Consider the following 26,380-nt stretch of genomic DNA (forward strand, 5'->3'; position numbering starts at 1 on the left):
AAATATCTATATAAATCCATGGTATGCCCACATCTTGAATACTGTGTGCAGATGCAGTCGCCCCAACTCAAACAGGATATACTGGAATTGGAAAAGGTGCGGAAAAGGGCAACAAAAATGACTAGGGGTAGGGAGCATCTGCCATATGAGAGATTAATAAAATTGGGACTTTTCAGCTTGCAAAAGAGACGACTAAGGGGGGGATATGCTAGAGGTCTATAAAATCATGACTGGTGTGAAAGAAAGTAAATAAGAAAGTGTTATTTACTCCTTCTCATAACACAAGAACTAGGGGTCACCAAATGAAATTAATAGGCAGCAGGTTTAAAACAAACAAAAGGAAGTATTTCTTCACACAAGGCACAGCCAACCTATGGAACTCTTTGCCAGAGGATGTTGTGAAGGCCAAGACTATAACAGGGTTCAAAAAAGAACTAGATAAATTAATGGAGGATAGGTCCATCAATGGCTATTAGCCAGGATGGGAAGGGATGGTGTCCCTAGCCTCTGCTTGCTAGAAGCTGGGAATAGGCGACAGGGGATGGATTCCTTGATGCTTACCTGTTCTGTTCATTCCCTCTGGGCACCTGGCACTGGCCAGTGTCAGAAGACAGGATACTGGGCTAGATGGACCTTTGGTCTGACCCAGTATGGCCGTTCTTATGTTCCATCAACAATGTCCAGGTTTGTAGCCTGATCAACAGCACTTTATGGTTGAATGTATCAAAGGTGGCTGACCAACCTAAAAGTATTAACGTGGATATTTTTCCTCTGCCTATGGGCATAAGAAGAGCCTTTATCTGTGCAATTAGCACTTTTCTGATGCCATATCTACAGCTGAAGTCTGACTGGGAAGAGTCCAGGTGCAGCTGGGGTTCTTTTGCCACTGCCTTCTCGATGGCATCTAAATTATGCTGAAAGAATCCCTTGCTTAAAGTATTTTAAGAGGTGAGGAACTCAATACATTTTCAGATCTCAATTCAGTTTCAACATGGGGAGGAAGAAGGACAAACTGAGGCAGCAGCAAAAGATAAAAATGCCTAAGGAGGAAGTTGCACAACGAAATGGTGAGAGATTAAAGGAGCTTGGTGGGACAACATGAGAAAGTCACAAATGGGGGACAGTCCTTCAGATGGAAGTTTTGGCAGGCCTGCATTTATCCAAATGAACAAAAACACTTTACTTTCATGCTGTGCATTGAAGAAAGAACAATGGCCTAGATTCACAAAGATACTCAGGAGTCATGACACTGAGCATTGAGGCACCTAACTTTTATGTGCCTGGAAAATCACAGGAACAACACGCTGATCCACGAAGCCTGAGTTAGTGCCTAAATGGGGAGACAGTCACAAAAGCCAACATACTAGGTGGTTTTCTTGTTGAAATCCCTTCTCCTCATCAGTTGGAGGGGGAATTTGAACGGGGGGTCTTCCACATCCCAGGTGAATACCCTAACCACTGGGCTAAAATTTGTGAGGGAAGTCCTCTCTCTCTCCCTCCTCTCCCATTACCCTCGCTGTCTTGTGTGAACCTGCTTGAGGGGCCTGGTCTGATAGGTGTGCGCAGAGCCAGATCAGGCCCCACACGAGTTACACAGGTGAATCTTTGTCCTCCTTGGTTTGTGAATTGCTCTGGGATTTAGGTGGGAGATATGTGCCCCGAGTTGAGGCCAGAGGCAGAAACAAAAGAGCAGAGAGAACTTTTTACTGCAAAAACGTAGGTGCTGAGTGTGTTTAGGCACCCACAGGATTCAGCAGAAGTTTTGTGACTAGCAATGGAGCCTAAAGCTGGGACTTCGGTGCCTAAGAACCTTTGTGAATCTAGGCCAATGACACTAGAGCATTCAAAATAGAGCTCACATGGCTCTAGCATGAGACTGGGTGCCTGTTACTGCCTTTGGGAGCACAGCACTACTGGGATACAGATGAATCGCTGAGTACCCTGTTAACATATTACATTGGCCCCAAAGTTAGCTGGGAATGCAGGAGAATCACTTTTTGAAATTCAGTCCTGTCTGTGTGAGATTCATACTGGCTGCAAGAGATTCAATGGGTCTGTGATACATATAAAGGTGAAGGAAGAAGAGGAAGATTAATGAAGAATGAGACAGATATTTCTTTTGTCACTAACACTAAAGGAAAAGATGGAGAAAAGCTAGTGCCCTAGGCATGCTTTTACTAATTTTAGTTTTTAGTTGTTCAGGTCACTGGTTCACCTTGTTCATATTACCACAGAAATTAGACTCTGCAATGTAAAATGTAGCTACCAAGAATCAGTACATCTTCGACCATCAAAGATTTAAGTAAATAAGAATGTAAAAGGGGGAAAGAGAGAATGTGCTGTTTGATCTATTTATGGTTTTTTGACGGGTGTTTTCAGATTGGAAGTGATGTTTAATGAATGACCCGAGCAATCTCACCAAATGCTAACAATGAAACATTAAACACCAACATCTGAAGACTGTTGCCTTTAGACTCAGGAACACCTTAGCTCATCTGACAATGTTGTAGTAGTAATTAATTAACAGGTAATTCAAGAATTATTTAAACTACCATAAATCTTATTTAAAACGCTAGCTTATCTCTACAATGGGACCTAGGCACATGCATGGCAATGGTGTAGCTGATCTTGGTCTACTTCAGAGACATTTTACTGCCTGTATATCAAGTCATAGTTCACACAGACAATACATTCAGTGCACACTCAGAGGTTTGTCTTGTACTTCATTACTAACATGAAAGCTAGTGAGATTTGTGTACTCAGTGACTGCAGAAACACCTTTTTTTGTCTGTATTTCTAGTATACTTTTATGGAACAGAGCCATGTCAGTGCCTCAGATATTATGGTGATAAATGGAAGAATGCACAGAGAGACAGACAATATCCTACAGATGGAAAGTTTTATTAATTTGCTGTTCCCTTGAACACAATTATTCTCTCCAGCACAGCAGATGCCAGGATCTGTGAAGGCATCAAAGTTTTGGCTAAGTGAATTTCATTTAAAATATTAAAATAGACATTATGGAAATACTTATATACATTATTCCTATTGTATTTGAGTGCATGCAAGAAATGAAACCCACAGTGATTCCCTCGTTATGCATCAAGGCAAGCGAAAACACGGATGCATAAACTAAACATCTTCTCCTCTCCCTCCTTCCTTTTACTGTTTTTAGGCCATGGAAATGGCAGATATCAGAATCTGAAAACACTGACCACAACTTTTCAGCTTTTTTTTTGGAGAACAAAGGATAAGAAGATTTACTTTCCCCATCACTTGGGCAGGGACTTTGGAGCCAACAGTCCTCTATTCATCTATCTAGGACTATAACAGGGTTTAAAAGAGAACTAGATAAACTCATGGAGGTTAAGTCCATTAATGGCTATTAGCCAGGATGAGTAAGGAATGGTGTCCCTAGCCTCTGTTTGTCAGAGGGTGGAGATGGATGGCAGGAGAGTGATCACTTGATCATTACCTGTTAGGTTCACTGCCTCTGGGGCACCTGGCATTGGCAGACAGGATACTGAGCCATTCTTATGTTCTTATCCACAGGAGAGAGAAATAATGTCCTATGTCTATTTTCCACACTAAAATGCAGAGAATTAGGATGGTGGTGGGAGTTGTGCAACTTGCAGTTCTGAAGTTATCCCTTTCCAAGCTCCCAGCAACTCCCCTTGTAACAGGGCCACTACTTTTTCAAAGTGTTTTTTTTTTTAATCCTTGCACCCACAGTTCCAGAAGTGTCTGAAGCCAGCAGCTGAGACTGGCTACCAGACAGTGCATTGAGAGCAGCACATGTAGATGTGATACTCCCACAGACACTCAACGACATCTTCAATACTCTTTACTATAGGTGACATTTGTAGCCTCTGCCCACTTGGGATAAAGGGATCTTGAGTCATGTCCAAACTTGGATCTCCCCAAGGGTAACCTGTCAGCTAACTGCTGAGTATAAGGTAGTTTCTTAAAGTAGATAAATTAACTTTAACCATTTTGGTGGAGAGAGAGAGTTGGGAAGGCTCTTGTGTCATAATCATTTTACAGCTGGGTGTTTGTAGCGTTTTTTTTATTATTATAAAGCGGTATGAGCGTGCTGTCATTAAAAACCTGCAATCTGGTTTTAGTGTCTGATCCAATTAAGAGTACATCTGGCAAGACACACAACCAAATAAATAATTGGAGAGGTGCAACTCTGAAATGACAATTGTTATTCATCGATCTCTTTTTGCAAGTCGAGATTGAGAGATGTAAACTTCAAGTGAATGAGATCTCCTGGGTAAGATTCTTCAGTTCAAACACAGTAAACAACTGTTGTTCTCTGATGCACATTTTAGTACTGCTGGAGGCAAACTTTCTAAATATTAATAAAAAACCTACTACTGGCAGTGTGTACAGATGAATAGGAAGCACTGGGAAACAAGCCCCAGTGCTGGATTTCTTGCCCACATTCAAAGGCTAATCAAAAAGCATATGTTTCAGGGCACATAAGAAGGGAGAGCCCCACATTTCCTATAAAGTTAGCCTTTTAGAATCATAAGAGAGATGAAAATTCAGTAAACAGAAACAGAGGAGGCATACGATATCATGAATCTCATGCCAAACACAATAGAAAAGCACGTGCTGTGTCCAAGCGCCACTAAGACTCATTTAAACTCTGAAATTTCTTTCTTTGAGGTCGATCTACTAGCAGATTGGCTTCCTGAATATATGCCCTCACTGTAGCCCCTTTGTGCTGCTCTGGTGGTGCAAAGAGGCCATAAAGCTGACTTAGCTAGCCAGCATGTGGACACGATGGGAGACTACGTGTTGCCAGAGCACTGCTACTCCCAGAGGCTGTCACTAACTGGCACATGAGAGCAGGGCTGAGTCTGCTGTGATTTGTGCCTGGACCCCATATGTTTACTTGCCTATTGATTCTAACTGTCACACTGAAATGTATGGTAAATGCTCACTTTGAGGGTCAATCTGAAATTCCCAGACACTAACCTGGCAAGCCAGAGGGCACTTCACCTCATCCCAATACTTTAAAATATACAACTATACAAGAACATGGGGCCAGAGTCACTGGCGGGTCTAGGTCAGCATACGATGGCAAAGCCCCTTGGCGCAAAGCCCTGGTGATGGAAATCTGGCAGAAGGAAAAAGTTGTGAAGTCCACAACTTCAGCGGACTGGGGTGAGTGCGTAAGGAGGTTTGAACCGCTAAATAAATGGGCGCAGCCGATGGGTGTGATGATGAATGTGCTAAATGTTCACCACATGCCAGCAAAAAGCCTAATGCATGGTGTTGTGGCTAAACTGCCTGCCATCCCTTGGGGATTACCCCTTCTGGGTGAGTAGGAATGCTGTACACGCCTGCAAACTGCCAGCTCTGTTTGGGGAGTGGGGGAGAGAGGGCGCAGAGGCTTATGTAGGAGGAAAACATTTAAGCTATCTCCAACCCAGAAGCCTTGAAAATGGATTTGGTTTTTGTCCATGTCCCCAGTGGAGTGACATCTTTAAAACATTGGCAAGTCCCGACCATCAAGTTCAGCCTCCTCTCAGAGTTTAGCGAGAAAGGAAGGTGGTGACAGGTTAGGCCATAACGATGACTTGATAAATAATATTGTACCTCAAGCACATGTTTGGTAGGGGCAAAAATGAGCAAGGGTGGGAGGGTGAAGCAAGTATGTAGCCAGTCCTAGAAAACTGACAGCCATGCAAGGAGGCCTACATGGCTTCTAGTTAGACTAGATAGCTCTTTCCTTCCTTAGAAATAGTTTCAAGTTTTTAGGAAAAGACTAATGGGCTTGTTGGTCAGCCAGCCATGGAAAGGGAGAAGAGTCTATGAAAGGAGCATCAAAAAGGGAGTAACTTTCTTTGGCTTCTTGGTTCTGCTTTCAGCTACCACAATGTAGCTTGGGAATAATTTCAATGACTTTAAATGACAATAACAGAACTGTTTACAGGTACTGGGAACTTCTGTACATGAACTGGGGTCCTAGTATTGTTCTCTTGTACTAGGCTCTTCTTTCTAACTCATGCACCGTTAGCGTCTCCAGGCCTAATCTTCTGAAACAAGTGCCACTTACCGGGAAGTCAGAAAGCCCTCCCAACCACCCTGCAAGTGGCAAGGGGAGAGACACAAAAGAACTTCAAAAAAACAAACTTTAAAACTGACCTCAGGAACACAGATTTGAACTTGAAGAACCTACACTAACAGTAGGCACTTTATCCTTGGTACCAGCTCTTCATAGTAGTTTGCTCTCACAATACCCATTAGAAGGCCAGGAGACTTCTTATGCAGGTACAGTAAGGAGGACAGAGTGGGGAATGAGCGGGCTATAGTAATAGCCCTTGTGAGACTTTATATCTTTCTAGGAATTCAAAAGCAAAAATGGATTCAATGGGACCCCTATGATTTTGAAAATTTTGGTGGAAGTTGGGAGTACACCTTGGTCCAGATACAGCCTCCCGCCATCTGTCCTTCAAATGTCATCCCCTACCAACAAGAATAATCTCTCGCTTATGCAGGCAGGTCACTTTCACCTAGATACCTTTCTCAATCAGGTTAGATGAAAAGGAGATATAAAACTAAATATCAGCAGCAAGTGGATGATAATGCAGCCAAAAATGTTGCCTCTTAGTCTTCATATAAATATTGAACAAAAGGGGTTACATGATGGATCCTCCATAACCTCACACATGAAGGCCTTCAGAGAACATCAGCAATTGCACAGCATTAACCTTTGGGAACTCTATGCGAAAAGTCAATGGAATCACTCATATGCTTAAAATTAGGCACATGCCTTATTACACCTTGCTGAATCAGGGCCACAGAGCGCAAACTTGAAGTCACTGGGAACAGAGAGCATTCAGCACCATGCAAGAAGTGCTCATTATTCCTGCAGGTTCAACTCCATATTTACTGGGTCTGGAATGGTTGACTATACAAATTAACTCTGGGCTGAAAATTGGCAAGATTTCTGGTTTCACTGTGTTTCTTTTCTCTTATGCAGTAATTAAAAGAAGCCTTATTTTATTACAGCCTGTAATCTATAATGTGAATCCAATCTTTTTTTGCCTTTTTATATTTAAAGCAGCTAGATTCTCATTGTCATAAAATAGGCAAATGCAGCAGCACGCTACCTTGTTTTTAAATGGTCTAAACATAGATTGTCCACTCTTCACTGAAGCAATAAAACAGTGTATCCATTTATATTAAAAAACAAAAACAAAAAACCTTCAAATGAAATTAAGCCACAAACATTTTCAAGTAAAGTTGACCAAAATAAATAAATATACTGCTTCTTCCTCAGAATATTTATATAAACTGAAAAATTTAATTGGGTTTATTTAAGGATCTAAAAAGCCATTGCATTATTGCCATCTAAATGAGAAAATGTACGCAGCATCGAAAACAAAATCCTAATTCCATAAGGGTTTTTTTAACAATCCTTTGTCAATCATATCTGCTATGCTGATGTTTTGCACCTGTGAAAGCCAGAGTAGGTAGCAGCTCTTCATTTTCTGCTGGATAAAATACATAGGGGTTGTAGTTATTCAACTATTATGAAGGATTAAATTAAAAACTGAATTACTGGCGAGTCTGCATTTTAATTTTTTAAGTGGTGACCTGTAGCTAGTAATTCCCTATCTATAAAAGATACAATAATTTCCTACACTAGCCAGAGACTATGTACAAGTGCAGGCAACAAAGCCTGCAGTATTGTTTTAGATGAACCATACTGATCGCTCTGTACTTCCTTCAGGCCTCCTCTTTCTTGCTGAACGAACTCCAGGGAATGGCATCATGTCGGGCTTTCCAGATGGATTATGTGAAGCCATAGCTCAATGTCATTTTCAATAGCAAGACTCATAATTAAAGGTCAAATAGTCACTTCATCTGCAATCAATCAATAGAAGAAGTACTAATACTAAGTACTAATCAATCATTGGCAAATGCACTAATAAAAGCCATGAATCAAATGTCTGCATGTGTGTGTACTCACATGTACTGTGTATATATGGGGAGAAGAAGAGAAAGAACAAAGTGTCGTGGAATATGTGAGGATACCACATTTATCTTCACTATTTGTAAGTTTATATCCCTAATTCACTAGTTAAATGAAATAGAAATAAATATGGTTTTGTGTGCCAACATGATGTATACTATTTAGAAACCACTGAAAGGACCATTTATATTAAGAAATATTAATCAGTTTATGATACTGAATGAAAAATATAAGGGATCTAGTCAATGTAATTCATCCTTATGCCCTGCACCCTGATCTTTGAGGAAAAATAGGTGTGTCAGCTGTTCAGTATATAAAATAAACCCCGGCTTATGGGGACAGCACTTGTCTCAGTGTAGAGTGAGCAATTTTTCATGAATTCAGCATTGTAAGTGGCAGTTGAGCATGAACTGCATGAGAATTAGTTGGTTTCTTAATATGGTGCAGGAGAAATATCTTACAGAAGTCTTCTGGTATTTCTCCTATTACCACTTCTCAAGCTTTAATGCTGTCCTCTCCTTCCTCCTCTTCTGTTGGTTCCACTCTAAAATCCCCAGGGAATGGACAAGAAGCACCTATCAGAGTTTCACATGTCAAGATGAGAAAAACTAGGCTATTCAGAGCTTTAAACCATAAGCTAGTGCAAACGTCCAGAGCATGAGAGTGCTCCCAGTTATCTGCCCACTGGGGAGGCCAACTTCAGCAAGAGGCACCAGTTGGAACTTCCAAGTGTTCTTCAAGGGTAACCCCAGTGAAGCAATCTACCTGAAGCTGACAAAGGCTAACATAACTGTGGCAAAGTTTACACTCAAGAGGAGGGGCTGCACTATTCTGGCCAACCACCCCCACCACCTATCAACTTGCACACCTATTTGCCTATACTAGCTACATGTATTAGTAGAAAGGAATTATATGAGTGCTGGAGAAAACAGGTTCCAAAGAGTCCTGAACTTTTAGCTGGCTGCTGTTTTCCCACATCTGTTGCACATGCACAGAGCACTACAAAATGCACGCAAATCCTGACTAACTTAGATGTCTCAGGGAGAGCAGTTACTTTTAATTCAGCAGCTGCTAGGAGCTAGGAACCAGGTAGCTTCAGGAAGAAAATAAAAATATAGTAAGAGGGGATTGAGTCACAAGCTAGTGAGGAAAAGGATGTAGAGAAGGAGCACTGACTTCTGCATATGCATTGTGTGATTCAGGCAGGGCTATGCTGGAGGGTTTAGCATGAGAACAACTAGTGACAGAGGAACACAGATCCCTCATTTTTTCTGGGTGAAAGCAATCCCTTGGAGGCTTCTCATGTTTAAGTACTCACTGTAGTGATTTTATTTGCACAGAAGTTTTATAAGTGTGTGCAGTCTACACACAAAATCATATTTTCAATAAAAATTATAAAATAATTGCACATTCTTAGGTAGTTGAAATCAATGCCCTTTGTTCTGTTAGGTCACAGTTGTACCCTAGGTGTGCAGGTAACTTGGTCTAATCACATACGTTGTACCGTGCTATACTTATATGAAAGAGGAGTCATACGTACTACAGCTTGTCTGAAATTGTACTCAGAGCAATGCAAACTGATTTTATTAACAAATAATTCAAAGTATCCAGGCAGTCTAAAAGAAATCAAAATAAATACTTTCTGTATATAAAAATGTAACTGTAGAAATGCTACTCAGTGGTAAAGATTGTGGTTACCATTCCTTTCAATATATCCAACTCCATTTAATAACTAAAGTTTTGTCTTTGATAGTTACAGGCCTGAAAAGGTTGATACTCAATTATATATACTGTACTTTATCAAACAAACATTTTCCAGTTTTGGAAAGAAATGAGAAAACATACAGCTACCAATAGTGCCACTGACTGACCAGCAGAAGAGAGCAGGAATAGGAATGGAGAACTATCATGCCACTCTAAACATAACTATTTTAATTTTATTTTGTAAGTTTCTATCAGACCATGCTTGTTATCACTAAGTAATTTAAAATGACAAATACTTCAATAATGTTTTTGACTAATGAATTGTAATAAATAAAACACACAGTCCAAAGATGCTGCAGACTTCAGATAAATACAATTAAGCTCCTAAAACAACGCAGAAAACAGAACTGTCCTTAGTGATCTATTTCGGAATATGTTAAATGCTTTGTGCACGGCAAATGCTAAGCAGTTTTGAGCAATAATATCCTTCCGGGGTGACGGTGTAGGAATAACTCAGAACATTATGAGTAATGAACCTCAAACTTTATCAATATTGGATTAGGGTATCGGAACATCACAAGTAGAAAATGAAGTAGCTCCCTCTAAAATAAGAGCAGATTAATGGCACTGCAGTACAACTACTGAACTCCCAGTTGAGAAAACTGTGCTGTCTCCTTTTTAATAAACATTTATTTACCCTGTGCAAAAACATTACCATTAATATATCAATATTAGTACTGTGCCATTCACATACTTGTCACACTGAAACAACTGCTACTTTGATTTAACAACTTTTTCCAACAAAGCGAATTATTGTGATTGCACTGAAAAGCTAAACTTGATCTCTTATAATGACTTACCCAGGGTGAGGGATTTATGTGTGGAACAAAAAATGATAGCCACTGTGTCTGCTGGTGTGAAACCAGAGTTATTCCTAGAAAAGAAAGTTTTAATAATCTCTTTTAGCAAAAATCTGCTTAAAACATCTTTGATCAAATGTACCACTTTAAGTACCCATATGCATGTTCATAACACTTTGATCAGCTCTACTGACAGAAATAATTCTACCCAAAGATGCACAGCAGTGTTTTTTTTTTTTATTTAAACAATTTTTTTTCTCAGTTGTGGCAAACTTTCTAATGGATAAATTCCCACAACCTAAATCCACCCAAGGTTATTTCCACATACATTCTGTATCACATTAGTGGCCAACTCCCCTTGGTAAAAACTGACCAACAGACAGTAAAGATATAGGATACATTTCTATCTATTCAGAGAGAAGCTGGGCTTGAGGTTTATAGGATAAAATTAAGGCAGGAAGGTTGGAAAAGTGACCAACAGAGGCATACGATTGCCCAGTAGAGGTCATATGTTCAATCCAAAGGGGAAATAGCTTTTCCTGAAACTCCAGATATGTATTTATTATACAGTTTAAGTGGCATCCTACTCAAGGTCCTGTAAAAATGGCATTGTGGGGTTCTACAACTGGGCCAGATCCTTGGTCCAGGAAAGGGCCAACATTACAAAAGGCACTTAAAGATGCCCTAAAGGATCATTTAGGATTCCCCTCTCACCCGGGAATACCCTAGTGGCATAAAACTAGCAGAGCTGGCTCTATGCCACGTACACCCCCCCCCCCCCCCCGGATAGGCAGGGGGCATAGCCAGAGTATGCTGCACTCTAGCAATTCCCAATCAGCAGAATAGTGCCTTAGGGACTGCTTCAGGCAGCAGAACTTAGAGCAGGACTGTGGGTGCTCTAACTCACATCTGTGACACCTGGGCAAATCCATTGCCTTCAACAGGAGTAACTGATTGGAACCTGATTAACCATTCGGTAGAAAATGTACAAGAAGGAATAGAATCCAGCTCTTTCTCTCTTAGATGTGTTGCTTCTGCAATGTTAATGGGGGAGATGCAGCAAAAGCATCAAGTATTAGAATGAAGTCACCCCTGTTTTGGAAGCATGCCCCTAAACGTATGCATAAATACACACACTCTATACTGTACGTCTGCTCAAAACAGTCTAATTCACTTACCTTGTAGAAAAGAGGAAAGTTAAAAGCATGAAGCTCAGCTGAACAAAAAATACTGAAAGAGAAACAAGTTAAATTTAAGTTTATATGGTAAAAATAAATTTCACATAAACCACTGTACAGTATATCGTGTACATACCTTTGACACCTGCATAAAGGATGAAAAGATACACATCTGATGCTTAGAGATGGGCCAAAACCACTCAGAGAAATTTGATCCAGCCAAATGCGTGGGCTTGTAAAGACTTGCAGAAAGGACAATTATTTTGGAAGGAGCAATGGACATCACCATTTCTGAGGAAGCATTTCTATAGCAAGTGCGATTACTACGGTTATGGCAGCACTTGCAGAAGCACTGCCTCTGAATAAGGTACTTCTTGACATTATGTCTCATTGACAGAGAAGTTGACTGGTGAATGCCACGCATCCATTTCCAGAGTACTGCTTTATAGGAGAGATGACATAGTGCAACCTTCTGACATACTTTAGGTGCCAGATATATCTCTGCTTAACAGACTGCAAAAATCATGTGTAAGTGTGAATACTTCAGACACAAACATGCATACACTCTGATGTATATTGCCCTCTTGATGAAATGCTTGTATTTTCCATAATTGTTAACAGGAGTTATGAGACTCCTATATATATATATATATGTTTGCATTCCTATTGGAAAAAAGCCAGTTCCTAGCAGCGCGCACGGCCTGAAACTCTCAGCAGTTGTTGAGCATAGCAGAACTTTACAGGTGTGGACATTTTTGAGAGTCTTGAGGGGGACCATCCTCTCAGCTACCTTACTTAATGTCTACGTGCCAAGCATGGACTCTGAGACCACATCCCACCCAAATGCTATGTAAGAAATGGGGCATTATGGAAAGGTAACTGACAAGTGGCCTTCTCAGACATTTCAGCATGTGTGTGGGAATCAGGCTGGCTATGTGACATTTGAAGAAACTGAATGATATGTGTGGTCACACAGGCTGATTGAGTGGATCCACCTCAGCGTGGGACTGCAGCAACCCCCTGAGACATAAGACTAGGATTTGCCGAGAACTTTTAGAAGAAGGAGGACGCATTTTACATTTACTAGAAATCTGGTGCAGAGCCCCCTCCCCTGCAAAGCCTAGGTATGTGATGACCATGATGCTAATGTGTCCCATTGTACAAGGTAAGGTAAGGCAACAGTTTGGCCCCAATTTATAACTGGGCAATACTGTTGGTATGACACATTAAACCATGACCGAAAGAATCTCTTAACTATCAATGAAATTTTCCATTTATTATGAGAATTTCCTGTGATGGGCACACTCAGACTTTTGCCTCACATTTCATTTGGTATTTTACTTCATAAACTAAGGAATCAATCCATTGTTATTGAATTGTAAATCATTTTTCTTTGGCATAAATGCATTAATTTACCTTGCACAGAAAATGCATCCTTTCTGTAATAGCTATATAGAAATAAACACCAATGTTGCTAGCAATGCTATGTTGCTACCGATGCATACTTTACTGAGGTCAGAATATTAACATACAAGTTATCTTAAAACAGTAATCTGGAGAATAATAAATATACTTTCCTCTTAAAAATCTCAGGCCAAATTCGCCACTGAAATAACATGGCACATAGCCAATGACTCCAATGAAGTAGTATAGACTTTCCTTATTTTTCAACTTTCTAAATATTTTAGAAATAAAGACATGCCTTATCTTTAGCAAATTATAGATCTGCAAGTGTCAAGGCAAACATTAATGTCTTTGCTAAGGAATTTTAGTTACGCACATTAGAACTGACTAAATATAAAAAAAGGCAAAAAAATAAATGAAGTTGGATGATTTTCACAATTTCAAGAAACACAATGTTATTCTGGAAGTTGTTCTTTATCCTGAATGTGGCACAAACAGACCAATCTTTCAGAACACTACCGTAAATAACAAGAAAAGCAATGGAAGCCACTGGACTGCATGAACAGTCCCAAAAAACATAGTTTCCAAAGCAGCTTTGCCTGTTTCTCACACCAGTTGTTATACTGTCAGAGTAACATGAGTGTCTTTTATTCAAAGTTTCTCTTTTACTTTCTTTACATTTTAACTGAGAATTTATGTTTTCCCCCTCTATTTGCACAGATTTGTGCATGGAAATTACAAGCACATCATCAGGGGAGAATATTCCTCTTGGCATGCATACCCTACATCTGAATTCTTCTTAGTTTTATATTTCCTTCTCAGCAATTTTGAAAAAGCTAAGTAGAAGTGTATTTTTTTTATTTGTCCTCACTTTACAATGTCAAGTCTGCAGTTTACTATCAATTACACAAGCATTTTTATCATGCTGCATTGGCAACAAATACTGCAAGTAATATTTTACATGTTCATAGTGCTTTTCATCTGAAAGTGCTCCACAGATTATCCACCACTGGAAAACAGCCACAGCTGGGTGAACACCATGGATGGGGGTGCAAAACCCAGCCTTACAAAAGTAGTGCCATCAGAGCTATAAAATCTACACAGATTAGACAAGGATTTATCTAAAAATCCCACAGCAAACACAGCTGTTTTTACTAAATCAAACATTATTCAATTAAGTGATGAACTTTTTATGAACTGAGTGTTTTAAAACACAAACACAAGATATGTAATTATTAATTTCTTTATAGGAGTGATTTTTTTCTATTTACTTAGAACAAGTGACAAATATTATTTCCTTTTTGTATGTCAGGTGACAGACTATCTGAAGAGCACATACAATTTTGCAACCAAGGATGCAAGATGGAATGTAGTAAGTAGCAAAACTTCTATTGACTTCAGTAGGGCCAGGATTTCACTCATGGTATCAAGGACACCGCTATACTAAAAGGCGACTCAGTGGTTTCCTGAAATTCAATGGTTTTATACTAAACAGGATTTGAACTACCGTGCTGGTATTGGGAGATCCAAGTTACACCCCCCTACACTAATATGGGCTGCTGTATCTGTGCGGAGTGAGGTGGGGGTGGGAGGAGCAGATTATGCCTATTGGGAAGGCAGGTGATACTGGGAATTCTGACGGGAAGGGCAGCTTTTAAGCTGCATTCAGGACTCCAGAGGAGCCCTGTCAGCACAAGAATCCTGAGTCAGTGAACCCCTTTGCAGTCTGGGCCACATGCCTTTCCCAAGCAGTGCTGCCCACTTTTAGGGTTACACTAGCTGCCTACAGCTCCGCTGGTAGAGTGGGACAGTGAGTACTTTGTGCTCAGGGCAAATTTCCAGTCCCAGGGAGCCTCTGCTAAAGAAAGACAATACAAACCTTAGTCTGCCTGAACTATTAAAAATTAATAATTAAATAACATGTGGGGAGGTGATAGGGGATTGTGCTGTTTTGGTTCTTAATGATCGTGTAATGTGTTTTTAACTGATGGATACCAGGACACTATTCTCTTAAATATATTATTTAAATCTAATGAATAAATTAAAGGGCATCTAAAATGTACTTTCTAACAAATTACTTCAACTACAGAAAATGTATCATCATGTAAAAAATCCCAAATATTTTCAAGATTTATAACACAGTAAGGAAAGTAAAAATCAACTTTTTATAAGCTATTAACATAATTTGGTGTCAATAATAGCTCCAACCGGAATCCACACTTTCAGTAAGGAGTGCCAAATCAAAACATGAACTGCCCTTTAATAGATACAACTTCAACAGGATGGACATTGATATTTGAAAACTTATTACTTTAGAAAGGAAGTGCTACTTTGAGCAATCTCAAGTGTATATAATAACAGGGTTCATACTTTTATTACTTAACATCCTAAAAGTATGCAGCCTCTAGGAATTTTTCTAATCTATCTTGCTTGCAAGATGCATTAAAAATACAAAATCTAGCCCCATGGCAGTTAAATATATTTCCTTCTTTTTTCTTTCCAGTACACACTGTTCATTGCACACGAGAGACTAACAAGTGATAAAAGGGATACTTTAAGACAGAACTTACTTATGAACACTATTATAATCAAGCTAAATTTATCAAGGTCAATATTTGGATTGGAGAAAGTGTCACAGAAAGTTGTATAGATGATCATCAGGAGCACACAGCTGCTGATAGCACCAAATGGAGGTTTCTTCCTCTCAAGCCAATCCTTGATGCGTCTTCGGACAATCTGTAACACAGAAATCAACAGGTTGCCTCTTTTCAAAGATGCAGGGAGCAAGTTGGGCATCACAAAATGAATCTGACAGCGGAAAGACATAAAGAGAAGAGAATAATTCGGATGACGGCCACAGTGGATTTCAAAGCTTCTCTGCCACACAACTCTTCTTCTGGGGAATTTAACATTTGTAGTGCAACTTCCACTGGGCATCCATAATGAGAGTATATTTTCAAGTACATTCAAATCCATCCTTAATCATGCCAAATGTTCTTTGCTAGCTGTCACTGAGACATGCCCATTAAGCCTCCCCAAAGTTTATCTCCTCTGCTGATACTAATGGATGTATGTAATTATCACAGTCCCCTTTGCATCAACAGACAATTCCAAGTGCAACTTTGGGAATCTTAAAAATCTGACATCTTCAGGAATTTCATGACGGTAGATAATCGAAAGTGATCCATGGAACATTTTAATATTTAAATAGCTAGCGATGCACCAGAAGTTTTTAATTAAATTATAACTCATGCTTGAAAAGCAAAAGTGCATGTGTTGTGGGAGTTTAAATAATTCAAACTCTGAATATCTAGTTTTTGTAAATCTAAAGACAAATGCCATTTGCATGCTTTTAGAATACCAGAATTAACACATGAAAATGAAGAAACCTACAGTGCTTAGTGTAACTTTTCTACTTTCAGGAAATTGAATCTGAAATTGTTTTGCAAGATTTTGTTTTAGAGACAAGTTTAAAAGCGAAAGTAACAAACTTTAAAATTATGTCAAATTGGACTGAGCATCAGTAGAGACAACATATCTATCTGAGGTCTGCCTGGTGAACTCCTTTTATTTTTTGCTTTATTTTAAAATGGCTTGAAAAACTTTAAAGAATCATACAGCCATGACTTGTGTTAATTTTTCAGCAATCATACTGTATTACCTGATTTCTCATGAGATCTCCCTACAGTCTGTGTTACCACATTCTTTTAGAAATAATAATGCAACCTCATGGGGCATTGCAATGATAAGGTGCTAAAAGTATCATGTTACCTTCCTATTGCAATACCATTAATAATCATCACCATTATTGACTTAATAATACAGAACATTTTAGAGGTATTCAAGATCAAAATCAATGCAGCAGCACAAGCTAGCTGCCAAGGCTGGTGGATCATTCTTAGTTCTGTCAGTCCCTATCACTGCCTTCACAGAGTGCTTAAGATCTCTTAGTAAGGAAAGTCCTATAAAAACTCCCTATCTAGAGGCTTTGGAAAGTAAATTTGATCAATTACATGTAGGACATAGGTTAAGAATTGTGAAAGTGGAGTGTAGTAATGCTGAAGCTAATTAAAGACTGACACCTCAAGATATTTCTAAAATTTCTGTTGACATAAAAGAGAAGACTTCTGGGAAACCATACGATAAAATGCTCTTAAGGCCTACTCACGACTCATAAACTTTGAATTTTATGCCTGTCAGATGTAAAAGAGGGAACACAGCCCAATACATGGCTATGTTTTGGAGGTGCTGAAGAGGATCTTAATGCTAGGACATATAGAATTCCTGTTATCAAATCCTTTTAAAGCCACTGTATAGTGATGACCATTCTTCTGAAGCTGATGGACATGAGATAGAAAATTTTAATGAAACTGCATTGTGTGTACATTGTGAAACAGATCAAGTCAAAAATATCCTAATCTTTCCAGTCCTGGAACCCAATATACAGAGGCAAGGTCTTTGGCCTCTAACATGAGCCCTTGCAAAAGAAATACACAAGTTTCCCTTCCTTTTCCCTAAGACAAGTTTTCATTTTTTGGGGAAAAAGAAAAGCTACTGAAGACCACATACATGCTATTTGAATTGGAAAACTCTGACCTGTACCTGACTGTGATAAGAGGAAATACTGAAAAAGGTAAGTTATATACTTAGCCACTAAAGGGGGTCAGCAAAAACTCTGCTAGATTTTCCACAGGAGCACTCACTTCAGTGACTTCCATTAGACCAAAAACTCATATACAGTATTTACTATTTATTCATGTTCTCCAAAGCGTCTATTTTCAGTACAAGAGTGTATTTTTAAGGTATCTGAACTAGTAAACACAATTTTTGAAGCCTCACTTAAAGCCTAAAACTCTGCAGGATTAAAAAAAATATTTTAAAGATTTTTACCGAAATAATAACTGCCCCCAAAATGAACAAGAGCAGCGGAGCCAGCCAGCGAACCTGGCAGATTGATGGTGATAGTGCTTTACAGGCAGAAAATCTAAGATGGGTTGAAAAAAATCCTGTGATCAATGTGTGTTGAATTGATTAAATCAAGAACTCTGAAAGTAAACTGGAACCTAGGTTAAAATATTGAGAAAGAAAATGTCTAATAATAGCAAAGACAACAGAGATTTCTTCAAGCCTTGGCCTGCACTAAGATCAGCAGATTCAGACATCGACATCACTGGCCACATGCACCTCATTAATGGTTTCAGAGGCAGGACAATAAAGTCAAGAAGTGTCTGAGCAGATACTCTCATGGACAGATGAGCTTACAGCCTGGAATGGAAATGTGAAGCAATGACATCCAAAAATAAGTGGCCTAGACAATCATGTTGATGGAAAGAAGAGGAAAGGACAGAGCTTTGTAGAGGTAAATCCCACTTCTCCATATTAAAGGAAAATTCCCCACAACTAAAAATCTTAAAGGCAGCATCTTGTTAAAGGAAAAAAGGGCAGGGATGTTTGAAAACCAAGTCCCATTGTGGAACATAAAATCACTCGGCTCTCTTGCAGGCAGAGAGTTCTCACATCCCTTCCTTTTCACAAGAAAGTGATTGGCCAAGTAACTTCCCAAACCTTAAAGACACACCCCACACTGCAAAGAATCATAGGATTCCTACAAGAGATGGCCGTGGCAGTCTCAGAGGAGACGCTGGTCTTGATCCTGCAACCCTTACTCCTGCCAGTAACACTGTGGAACTACTTATGCGAACAGGATTGGATCACGTGCCAGTAACCATATCAAATGTGAGGGGCTGTGAAGATTTAACTCCAAACCCAAAGAGCAGGACTCTCCCTCTCTCTCACACGCACACAGAGCAAAATTTGTGGCTTTGGGGATATTAAATATGCAAACTGCCCACTTAAAAATGTTAAAAAACACAATGTGAATGTTGCTGAAGAATCTACTGAAAAATTAGAAGATAACAAAACAAATTGTATGGCTTTAGCCCTCATACTACCTCTAGTTAGTGGCTTAAAGCCACTAAAAGTTCTGTGAGCTGGTGTCTTTCCCAATTTACTCCAAAACACAGTTCCACATACTAGAAGTTTCTAGGGTTCAGTTTTGTTAACACAGAAATTAACGACAACAATACAATACATTTCAATAGAAATCTTTCCTTAGGCTTGACAACTCCTAGGATTTCTCCTTCTAGACTGTTCAGCCCACACCCTAGATCCTCTCTTTAGACAGCTACCCCATATCCCTTATGCCCTAATGGGTTAAGAGGTAACCTACTTCTGTGAGTCAGGACATATGTTCAGGTGCTGCTCCTTAATATTCACCAGCAGGAACAGCACTCAGTCCAATGCCTCATGTAAACACTGTATGCCTATTACAAGTTAATACTTTGAAATGGCAGAAGAAATCCATCACATATGTGGAGTTTAAAGAACTGCTAATCAGAATAAAAAATGTATAGTTATACCATACATTTAGTGAGATCTGTTAGTGAAATGCAACTAGACTCCTTCCCCCCATGGAGGACATACAAGTTAATATATGAATAATTGTCTTATTCAGGAATGATTTATGTGGCCCATTACTGTTTGTTATTAATTGAAGTTAATTAGATATAGTATTTTTTCACACTATATGGAAATGGAGCTTTCCTTGACATTTGTAATACCATAGGAAAAATTTGTACAATAGGCATCATTAAAAAGTACATATATCTATAACTTTCAGATGTTTAAACCCTAATAAAATAAAAGAAACTGGGAAAACGGTTGTATAATCATATAACAAATGTTTCAGCAATTACAACATCACACAAAGCAGAATGTACCTTCTATTTATACCCAGTGTTCTGGGATTGATTTAATCTTTTAAAGAAGATATATTGTTAAAACTATCTTCCTTTAAACCTTCTAAAATGCATCAACTTTAACTCCTCAACTGAGAGTATGAGTCATTATTCCCTTGTGCCTTACCAAACAATATTGGATCATTGTTAGCCCCAAATCCAGTAATTGATTTTTCCTCTCACTCACTTTCTCTCTCTTTTAAATTTAGGATTCCTAATTCTCCATTTTGTCTCAGTAGAACCATTATTCAATATAATTAATAATCATAAAAAACAAACAGCACCATAATTTGTATTACACTTTATGTGTTCTTTGCCTTCAAAAGCTCTCTTTTCATAGACTCATAGACTTTAAGGTCAGAAGGGACCATTATGATCATCTAGTCTGACCTCCTGCACAATGCAGGCCACAGAATCTCACCCACTCACTCCTGTAACAAACCCCTAACCTATGTCTGAGTTATTGACGTCCGAAGCATAAAAAAAAATTGCATAACAGTCCAATAATCTCAACACACCTTCCCTTACAACAGGGGTGGCCAACCTGAGCCTGAGAAGGAGCCAGAATTTACCAATGTACATTGCTAAAGAGCCACGGTAATATGTTAGCAGCTCCCCATCAGCTCCCCTCCCCTGCTCTCAGCACCTCCCGCCCACCAGCAGCCCCTGCCTCCCACTCCCGCGCCACCCCTCCTGATCAGCTGTTTCATGGCATGCAGGAGGCTCGGGGTGGGTGGGTGGGAGGGGAGCGAAGGCACAGGAGGCTCAGGGACGGGGGCGGGAAGGGGTGGAGTGGGGGCAGGGCCTGTGGCAGAGCCAGAGGTTGAGCAGTGAGCACCCGCCAACACATTGGAAAGTTGGTGCCTGTAGCTCCAGCCCCGAAGTCGGTGCCTACACAAGGAGCCACATATTAACTTCAGAAGAGCTGCATGTGGCTCTGGAGCCACAGGTTGGCCACCCCTGCCTTACAAGGTAATGGCAACAAGGTTGGGCAGAGAAACACGTACTGGGGACTACATCAATGAAGGCACTGGATTTGTAAGGAGTGTAGGGACCAAGAAGGGGAGCAGATGGAAATGAGAGTACATATGCAGAGCAGCGCAGCACACACACACACACGGGATCTAGACCCTTTCCCCATTATTTTAGTATTTTGGTTTGCAACTTTAATCCACACAGATGGGCCCTTACTTCAGTTCAGAGTTCCATTCATTTCAATGGGACCCTGAGCAGATCTCTTTACTGGGTCAAAATCTTTGTCTTTATAGCAGGTTTTTGTGTATATTACTATGAGGGTCACAGCCTTGCCCACCCTCAGGACTGTATACCAATTCACTCATATTCTTGCAGCCTGTAGAATTTAAAAAAATGTCAGTTGAGTCACTTGTCCTTTAGTAAAGAGCTCAAATTCTGATTTAATGTTGTGTCCTAAAAATGGATGAAGAGAAATACTAACTGCTTCCTTCTTTTAATCTGAGGAGAAAATGTTTACCAGGCTCTGGCTTTATTTATTTTTTTTAATCTCGATCTAACTAGATAATATAAAAGTGATTTAAAGTGTGTGAATCAATTTACTTTCATGCATTAGCTCTCGCTCAGAAACTCTCTCAAAGTAAGCCAGGATTCTATTTTCCAGGGAGTTTGGGCCATAGGGAACACACTTTAAAAATTACCTACTAACATTTTGAGTAATTTAAAACTGCTATTTTCATAAAATTAAAAAACAACAGCATTCAACAGCAACATATACAAATACGCCTATGACATTTTATGGGTAAATATATATTTGTTCCTACTTTGTTTGCATTTCTGTGGAGAATTTGTTCTGTTACTTGTTAAAGTTAAGTGTCATAAAAAAGTGAATAATGGTCTGAATCCTGTTAATCTGTCATCTTAATTTTCTGCAACTGCTTTTCAGTAGTGTTGATCTCCCAGAACATCACTTCTCATTCCTGTAACTCACCTGAAGTTTGGTTATAAAAAGTAAGGCCACTTCCACGTGGATGTAAGTTACAAATCTACTTGATAAAGTGTTCCTTTAGAGGAAAGTTTTTCTAACCTTTGGTTTATTTTTAATTTTAGACCATTTAAAAATTAGATTACATTTAATGTAAGTAACATTTTTCATCCCATATGTTTTGTACCTCTCTTCACTAACTACAGTATACCACTTCCTTACCATTATAGGTTGTTCCTTAAAGTATTCGTAGTCAAAATTTTACTGCTAAGATTTCTATTTTCAGCTCCTTTGGCAGCTCATGTATCATTGCAGCATCCTTTTAAAATTTTGTTTACAAATACACGTTCTAAATGTTGGCAAAGCTCCTGTTGAATAATCTGAACAAGGATGCAGAAGACAGATCCAAAATCCTCCACTTGTAGAATATCACAGATCTTTTTGGTTGACTAGATTCCATGAAACACTATGGCACTTACACAACTAACCTCATTCTATAGATTTGGGGAAAAGAACTGCTGGAATCATAACATGAATTTTAGCTTTAGTTAAGATCTGTTTAATATGAAGTGCCCACTTTATGCTGGCAGAGAAATCACTGATGGGCCAACTGGAGAATGCATGAATGATAATGTACAGACATGCTTTTTATTATTTATTCATAGAAAACAGTGGGTTTTGGTGTGCTGCTTTGAAAAATGTTCAAACTAGTAGAATATAATGAAAGCACAGTGAAAATTCTATTTCATTAACATTTAATCATAAATCACTCTTTAATATAAAAACATAAAATAAAAGTCTGTCATAAGCACTTAGGTGTAAAGAAAGGAGAAGATCTGCAGAATGGGGACAGGAAATATTGCAGCACCAGTTGTTTCTGTTATCTGTCACTTTTGAAAGGAAAAAAAAATGGAACTAACAAAGAAACAATGATCTTTGGCCAAACTCCCCAATCTGAAAGACAAGATGAAACTGCTTAGGGATTGATCTAAACTCTACTTGGCTGAGTAAAAGTATTTACTACCTACTGTAATGAAGGCAAAAATTACCCTGACATGTCAATGTAGTTCATGAATAGCAACCTTCAATAATCAGATCAAATGCAGTATAACACTATGCTATAATGACCAGAATATATAAGAACTTCAAGACACTATAACATATATATATTATCTTTAACAATATAACAGATCTTATATAGCAGGTGTTCTCTAACCCCCTATATGTGCATGCAATAGGAGGCACAAATCTCAGGTTGTTATAAATTATTGATCTTCAAGATCAATAAAATAAACAATGTTAGACTAATATTACCTATTAATTATGACACACACACACGGTACAGAGCTGTGAACTACTGACCATATTTGTTATAGCTCCCCAGGACGAGAGCAATGTGAACTCCATGAGAAGATCCAGTCTCTCATGGATGATTTCATTAAAATATTGCCAAAAGATGATTAGCATGAACTGGAAAACTGGGCATCACTACTTCGCACCTTAATATGAGGATTGCCAAACACTGTATGCTCACTGTTATTTGCTTAACACCAGGAACAAGATACAACTAATAGATTTTGAAAATCCAGCCTCAATTACTATTATTTAAAATAAGCAGCTATTTAGTGAGCCTCGTTTGTTAACCCATGTACACGATGGCCCAAACTTTCAAAAGGCTTCTAATTTGTGCATTTAAGATTGCACAGTGCACCAAATGATTATCTGTGACTACTTTTCACTGCCTTCACTGCCCAGTTATACATTCCTTTGACCTCCAGACTGGATTACAGTAATTTTTCATTTGAAAATACACTTGAAAGTTATAGTACAGTTAGTGCATTACAAGGGTGCTTGATTAGTTAGCATTAGAGCTGGTCAGAAACTTTAATTCCTGTTCCACAGGAAATTCCAAAATAAAAAAAAATCATTCTAAACAGAACAAAAAATGAAATGTCAAAATCTCCCACCCCACAGGAATTCCAAAATGTTATTTACAAAAAGTCCACATGACATTTCATTTTGACCTTTTCAAAATATTTCCAATGCTTCCCTGCCAGGCAAGGAGTCAGGCAACTCAGGGATCCTGGAAGCACCAATTCAGAGGCAGACCACCTGAAGCCCTGGGAGCATGTCTACACAGCCCGCGGCAGCAAGCCTCCCAACCCAGGTTGACAGATTTGGCTTAGTGGGGCTCATGCTAGTGCTTTAATAGAGCTGTGTGGAGATGTGCCTTGAATCATAGGACTGGAAGGGAACTCAAAAGGTCATCTAGCCCAGTTCCCTGCACTCATGGCAGCACTAGATTATCTAGACCAGTGCTTCTCAAAGTGGTGGTCCGCGGACTGGTGCCGGTCCATGAGCCATTGGCTGCCGGTCCGCGGTGAGCTTCCTTATAAGAGCGTCAAATAGAATAATAATATGGCACTGGTCCCTGGCACATTTGAAAAAAAAATGCCGGTCCCCCACATCAGATAGTTTGAGAAGCACTGATCTAGACCATCCCTGACAGGTGTTTGTCTAACCTGCTCTTAAAGGTCTCCAATGACGGAATTCCACTACCTCCTTAGGCAATTTATTCCAGTGCTTAACCACCCTGACAGTTAGGAAGTTTTTACTGATGTTCAACCTAAACCTCCCTTGCTGCAATTTAAGCTCATTGCTTCTTGTCCTATCCTCAGAGGTTAAGAACAATAATTTTTCTACCTCCTCCTTGTAACAACCTTTTATGTACTAGAAAACTGTTATGTCCCCTCTCAGTCTTCTCTTTTCCAGACTAAACAAACCCAGTTTTTTCAATCTTCCCTCAGAGGTCATGTTTTCTAGACCTTTAATAATTTTTGTCGCCCTTCTCTGGACTTTCTCCAATTTGTCCACATCTTTTCTGAAATGTGGCACCCAGAACTGGACACAATACACCAGCTGAGGCCTAATCAGCGCGGAGTAGAGCAGAAGAATTACTTCTCGTGTCTTTCTTACAACACTCCTGCTAATACATCCCAGAATGATGTTTGGTTTTTTTTGCAAGTGTCACACTGTTGACTTATATTTACTTTATGGTCCACTATGACCCCCAGATCCCTTTCCGCAGTACTCCTTCTGAGGCAGTCATTTCCCATTTTGTATGTGTGCAACTGATTGTTCCTTCCTAAGTGGAATACTTCGCATTTGTCCTTATTGAATTTCATCCTATTTACTTCAGACCACTTCTCCGGTTTGTCCAGATCATTTTGAATTTTAATCCTATCCTCCAATGCACTTGCAACCCCTCCCAGCTTGGTATCATCTGCAAACTTTGTAAGTGTACTCTCTATGCCATTTATCTAAATCATTTATGAAGATATTGAACAGAAACAGACCCAGAACTGATCCCAGTGGGACCCCATTTGTTATGCCCTTCCAGCATGACTGTGAACCACTGATAACTACTCTTTGGAAACTGTTTTCCAATCAATTCTGCATCCACCTTATAGTAGCTCCACCCAGGTTGCATTCCCCTAGTTTGTTTATGAGAAGGTCATGCAAGACAGTATCAAAAGCTTTACTAAAATTGCAGCTCAGGTTAGACTTGGGCTCTGAAGCCGAAGGAGGAGGTTGGGCTTCAGAGCCTGAGCCCCAGCCTAAGCTGCAACTTCAAGGCGCTGCCTACACTGCTATTTTTAGAGTGCTGGCATGAGCCCTGCTAACCTGAGTCTCCCAACTCAGTCTGGGAACTTTCTTCCACGAGCTGTGTAGACATACTCTGGGCTGCTGAGGGAGAAGGAGTTTCGAAGCCCGGCAGGAGAGCTGGCAGGAAACCAGGCTGGTTTCCAGCACAAACCTGCCTGGCAGGCAGTTCCATTGCAAACGAACCTGCTGATATAGTCACACTCACACACAACACTTCAATGTTGATGAATCAGCATTTCCAATGGAAAAACGCTCCATCAGAAAATTTCTGACGCACTCCACTTAGCACTGATTTCCTATTGATTTGTGTGTGCAATTCAAGGTGTTGGTATGGAGCTATAAAATCTTACTAAATATGTTTTTTGGTCGTGGCTACCTAAGACTGCATCTCTCCCTACGCACTCTTTCAGTTAACATCAGTTACTAAAGCTGCTAACAGTCCTCAGCCTGAACATTTTAGGGCTAAAGACAGGGCATTCCCAATGGAGAGCCTTCATCTATGGAGCTTGCTCCCCTCTTTGGTCTGACAAAACCTTGATTAATTGATTTTGGGGTATGTCATCTCACTTAGCAGTTGGTTTCTCGTAATACAATGCATCTTTCCTGAGTAATATTTGTGCACAGATCAAAGTATTTTTGAAAATTTTAATGACATTGTCTAGCACTTTGCAGTCCTCTCTGGGCCTCCCACATGTAGCGCTGTGGAGGATTTCACCCTATTTAGTTTTGCTGAAATACCACTTGCTTCCAAGCACATTGCAATATTGCAATCCCCTCTTTCAATTTTCTGCCTCGGTCCCTGCAGGACTGAAGGATACATG

At 39.5% G+C, this 26,380-nt stretch overlaps 1 protein-coding gene across 5 annotated transcripts in view; it reads right to left on the bottom strand.

The window, feature by feature from the left end:
- The window catches only part of SLC10A7 (solute carrier family 10 member 7), a 208,803-nt gene that overhangs the window by 18,306 nt on the left and 164,117 nt on the right, over window positions 1–26,380 (bottom strand). For 2 of the 5 annotated variants that reach the window (XM_039541298.1, XM_039541297.1), the window contains exons 8-10: window positions 15,710–15,875; window positions 11,736–11,787; window positions 10,558–10,631 (exon numbers count right to left, since the gene is read on the bottom strand). In XM_039541298.1, coding sequence (XP_039397232.1) covers window positions 10,558–10,631; window positions 11,736–11,787; window positions 15,710–15,875 — 292 coding nt within the window. Of the gene's footprint in view, window positions 1–7,310; window positions 7,509–7,746; window positions 7,885–8,454; window positions 8,538–10,557; window positions 10,632–11,735; window positions 11,788–15,709; window positions 15,876–26,380 lie in introns of those variants that run through there. The other 3 variants (XM_039541300.1, XM_039541301.1, XM_039541299.1) reach the window with 3 other exon arrangements.

This window comes from Mauremys reevesii, linkage group 5, assembly GCF_016161935.1.
Source record: "Mauremys reevesii isolate NIE-2019 linkage group 5, ASM1616193v1, whole genome shotgun sequence".
NCBI classification, from domain to species: domain Eukaryota; kingdom Metazoa; phylum Chordata; order Testudines; family Geoemydidae; genus Mauremys; species Mauremys reevesii.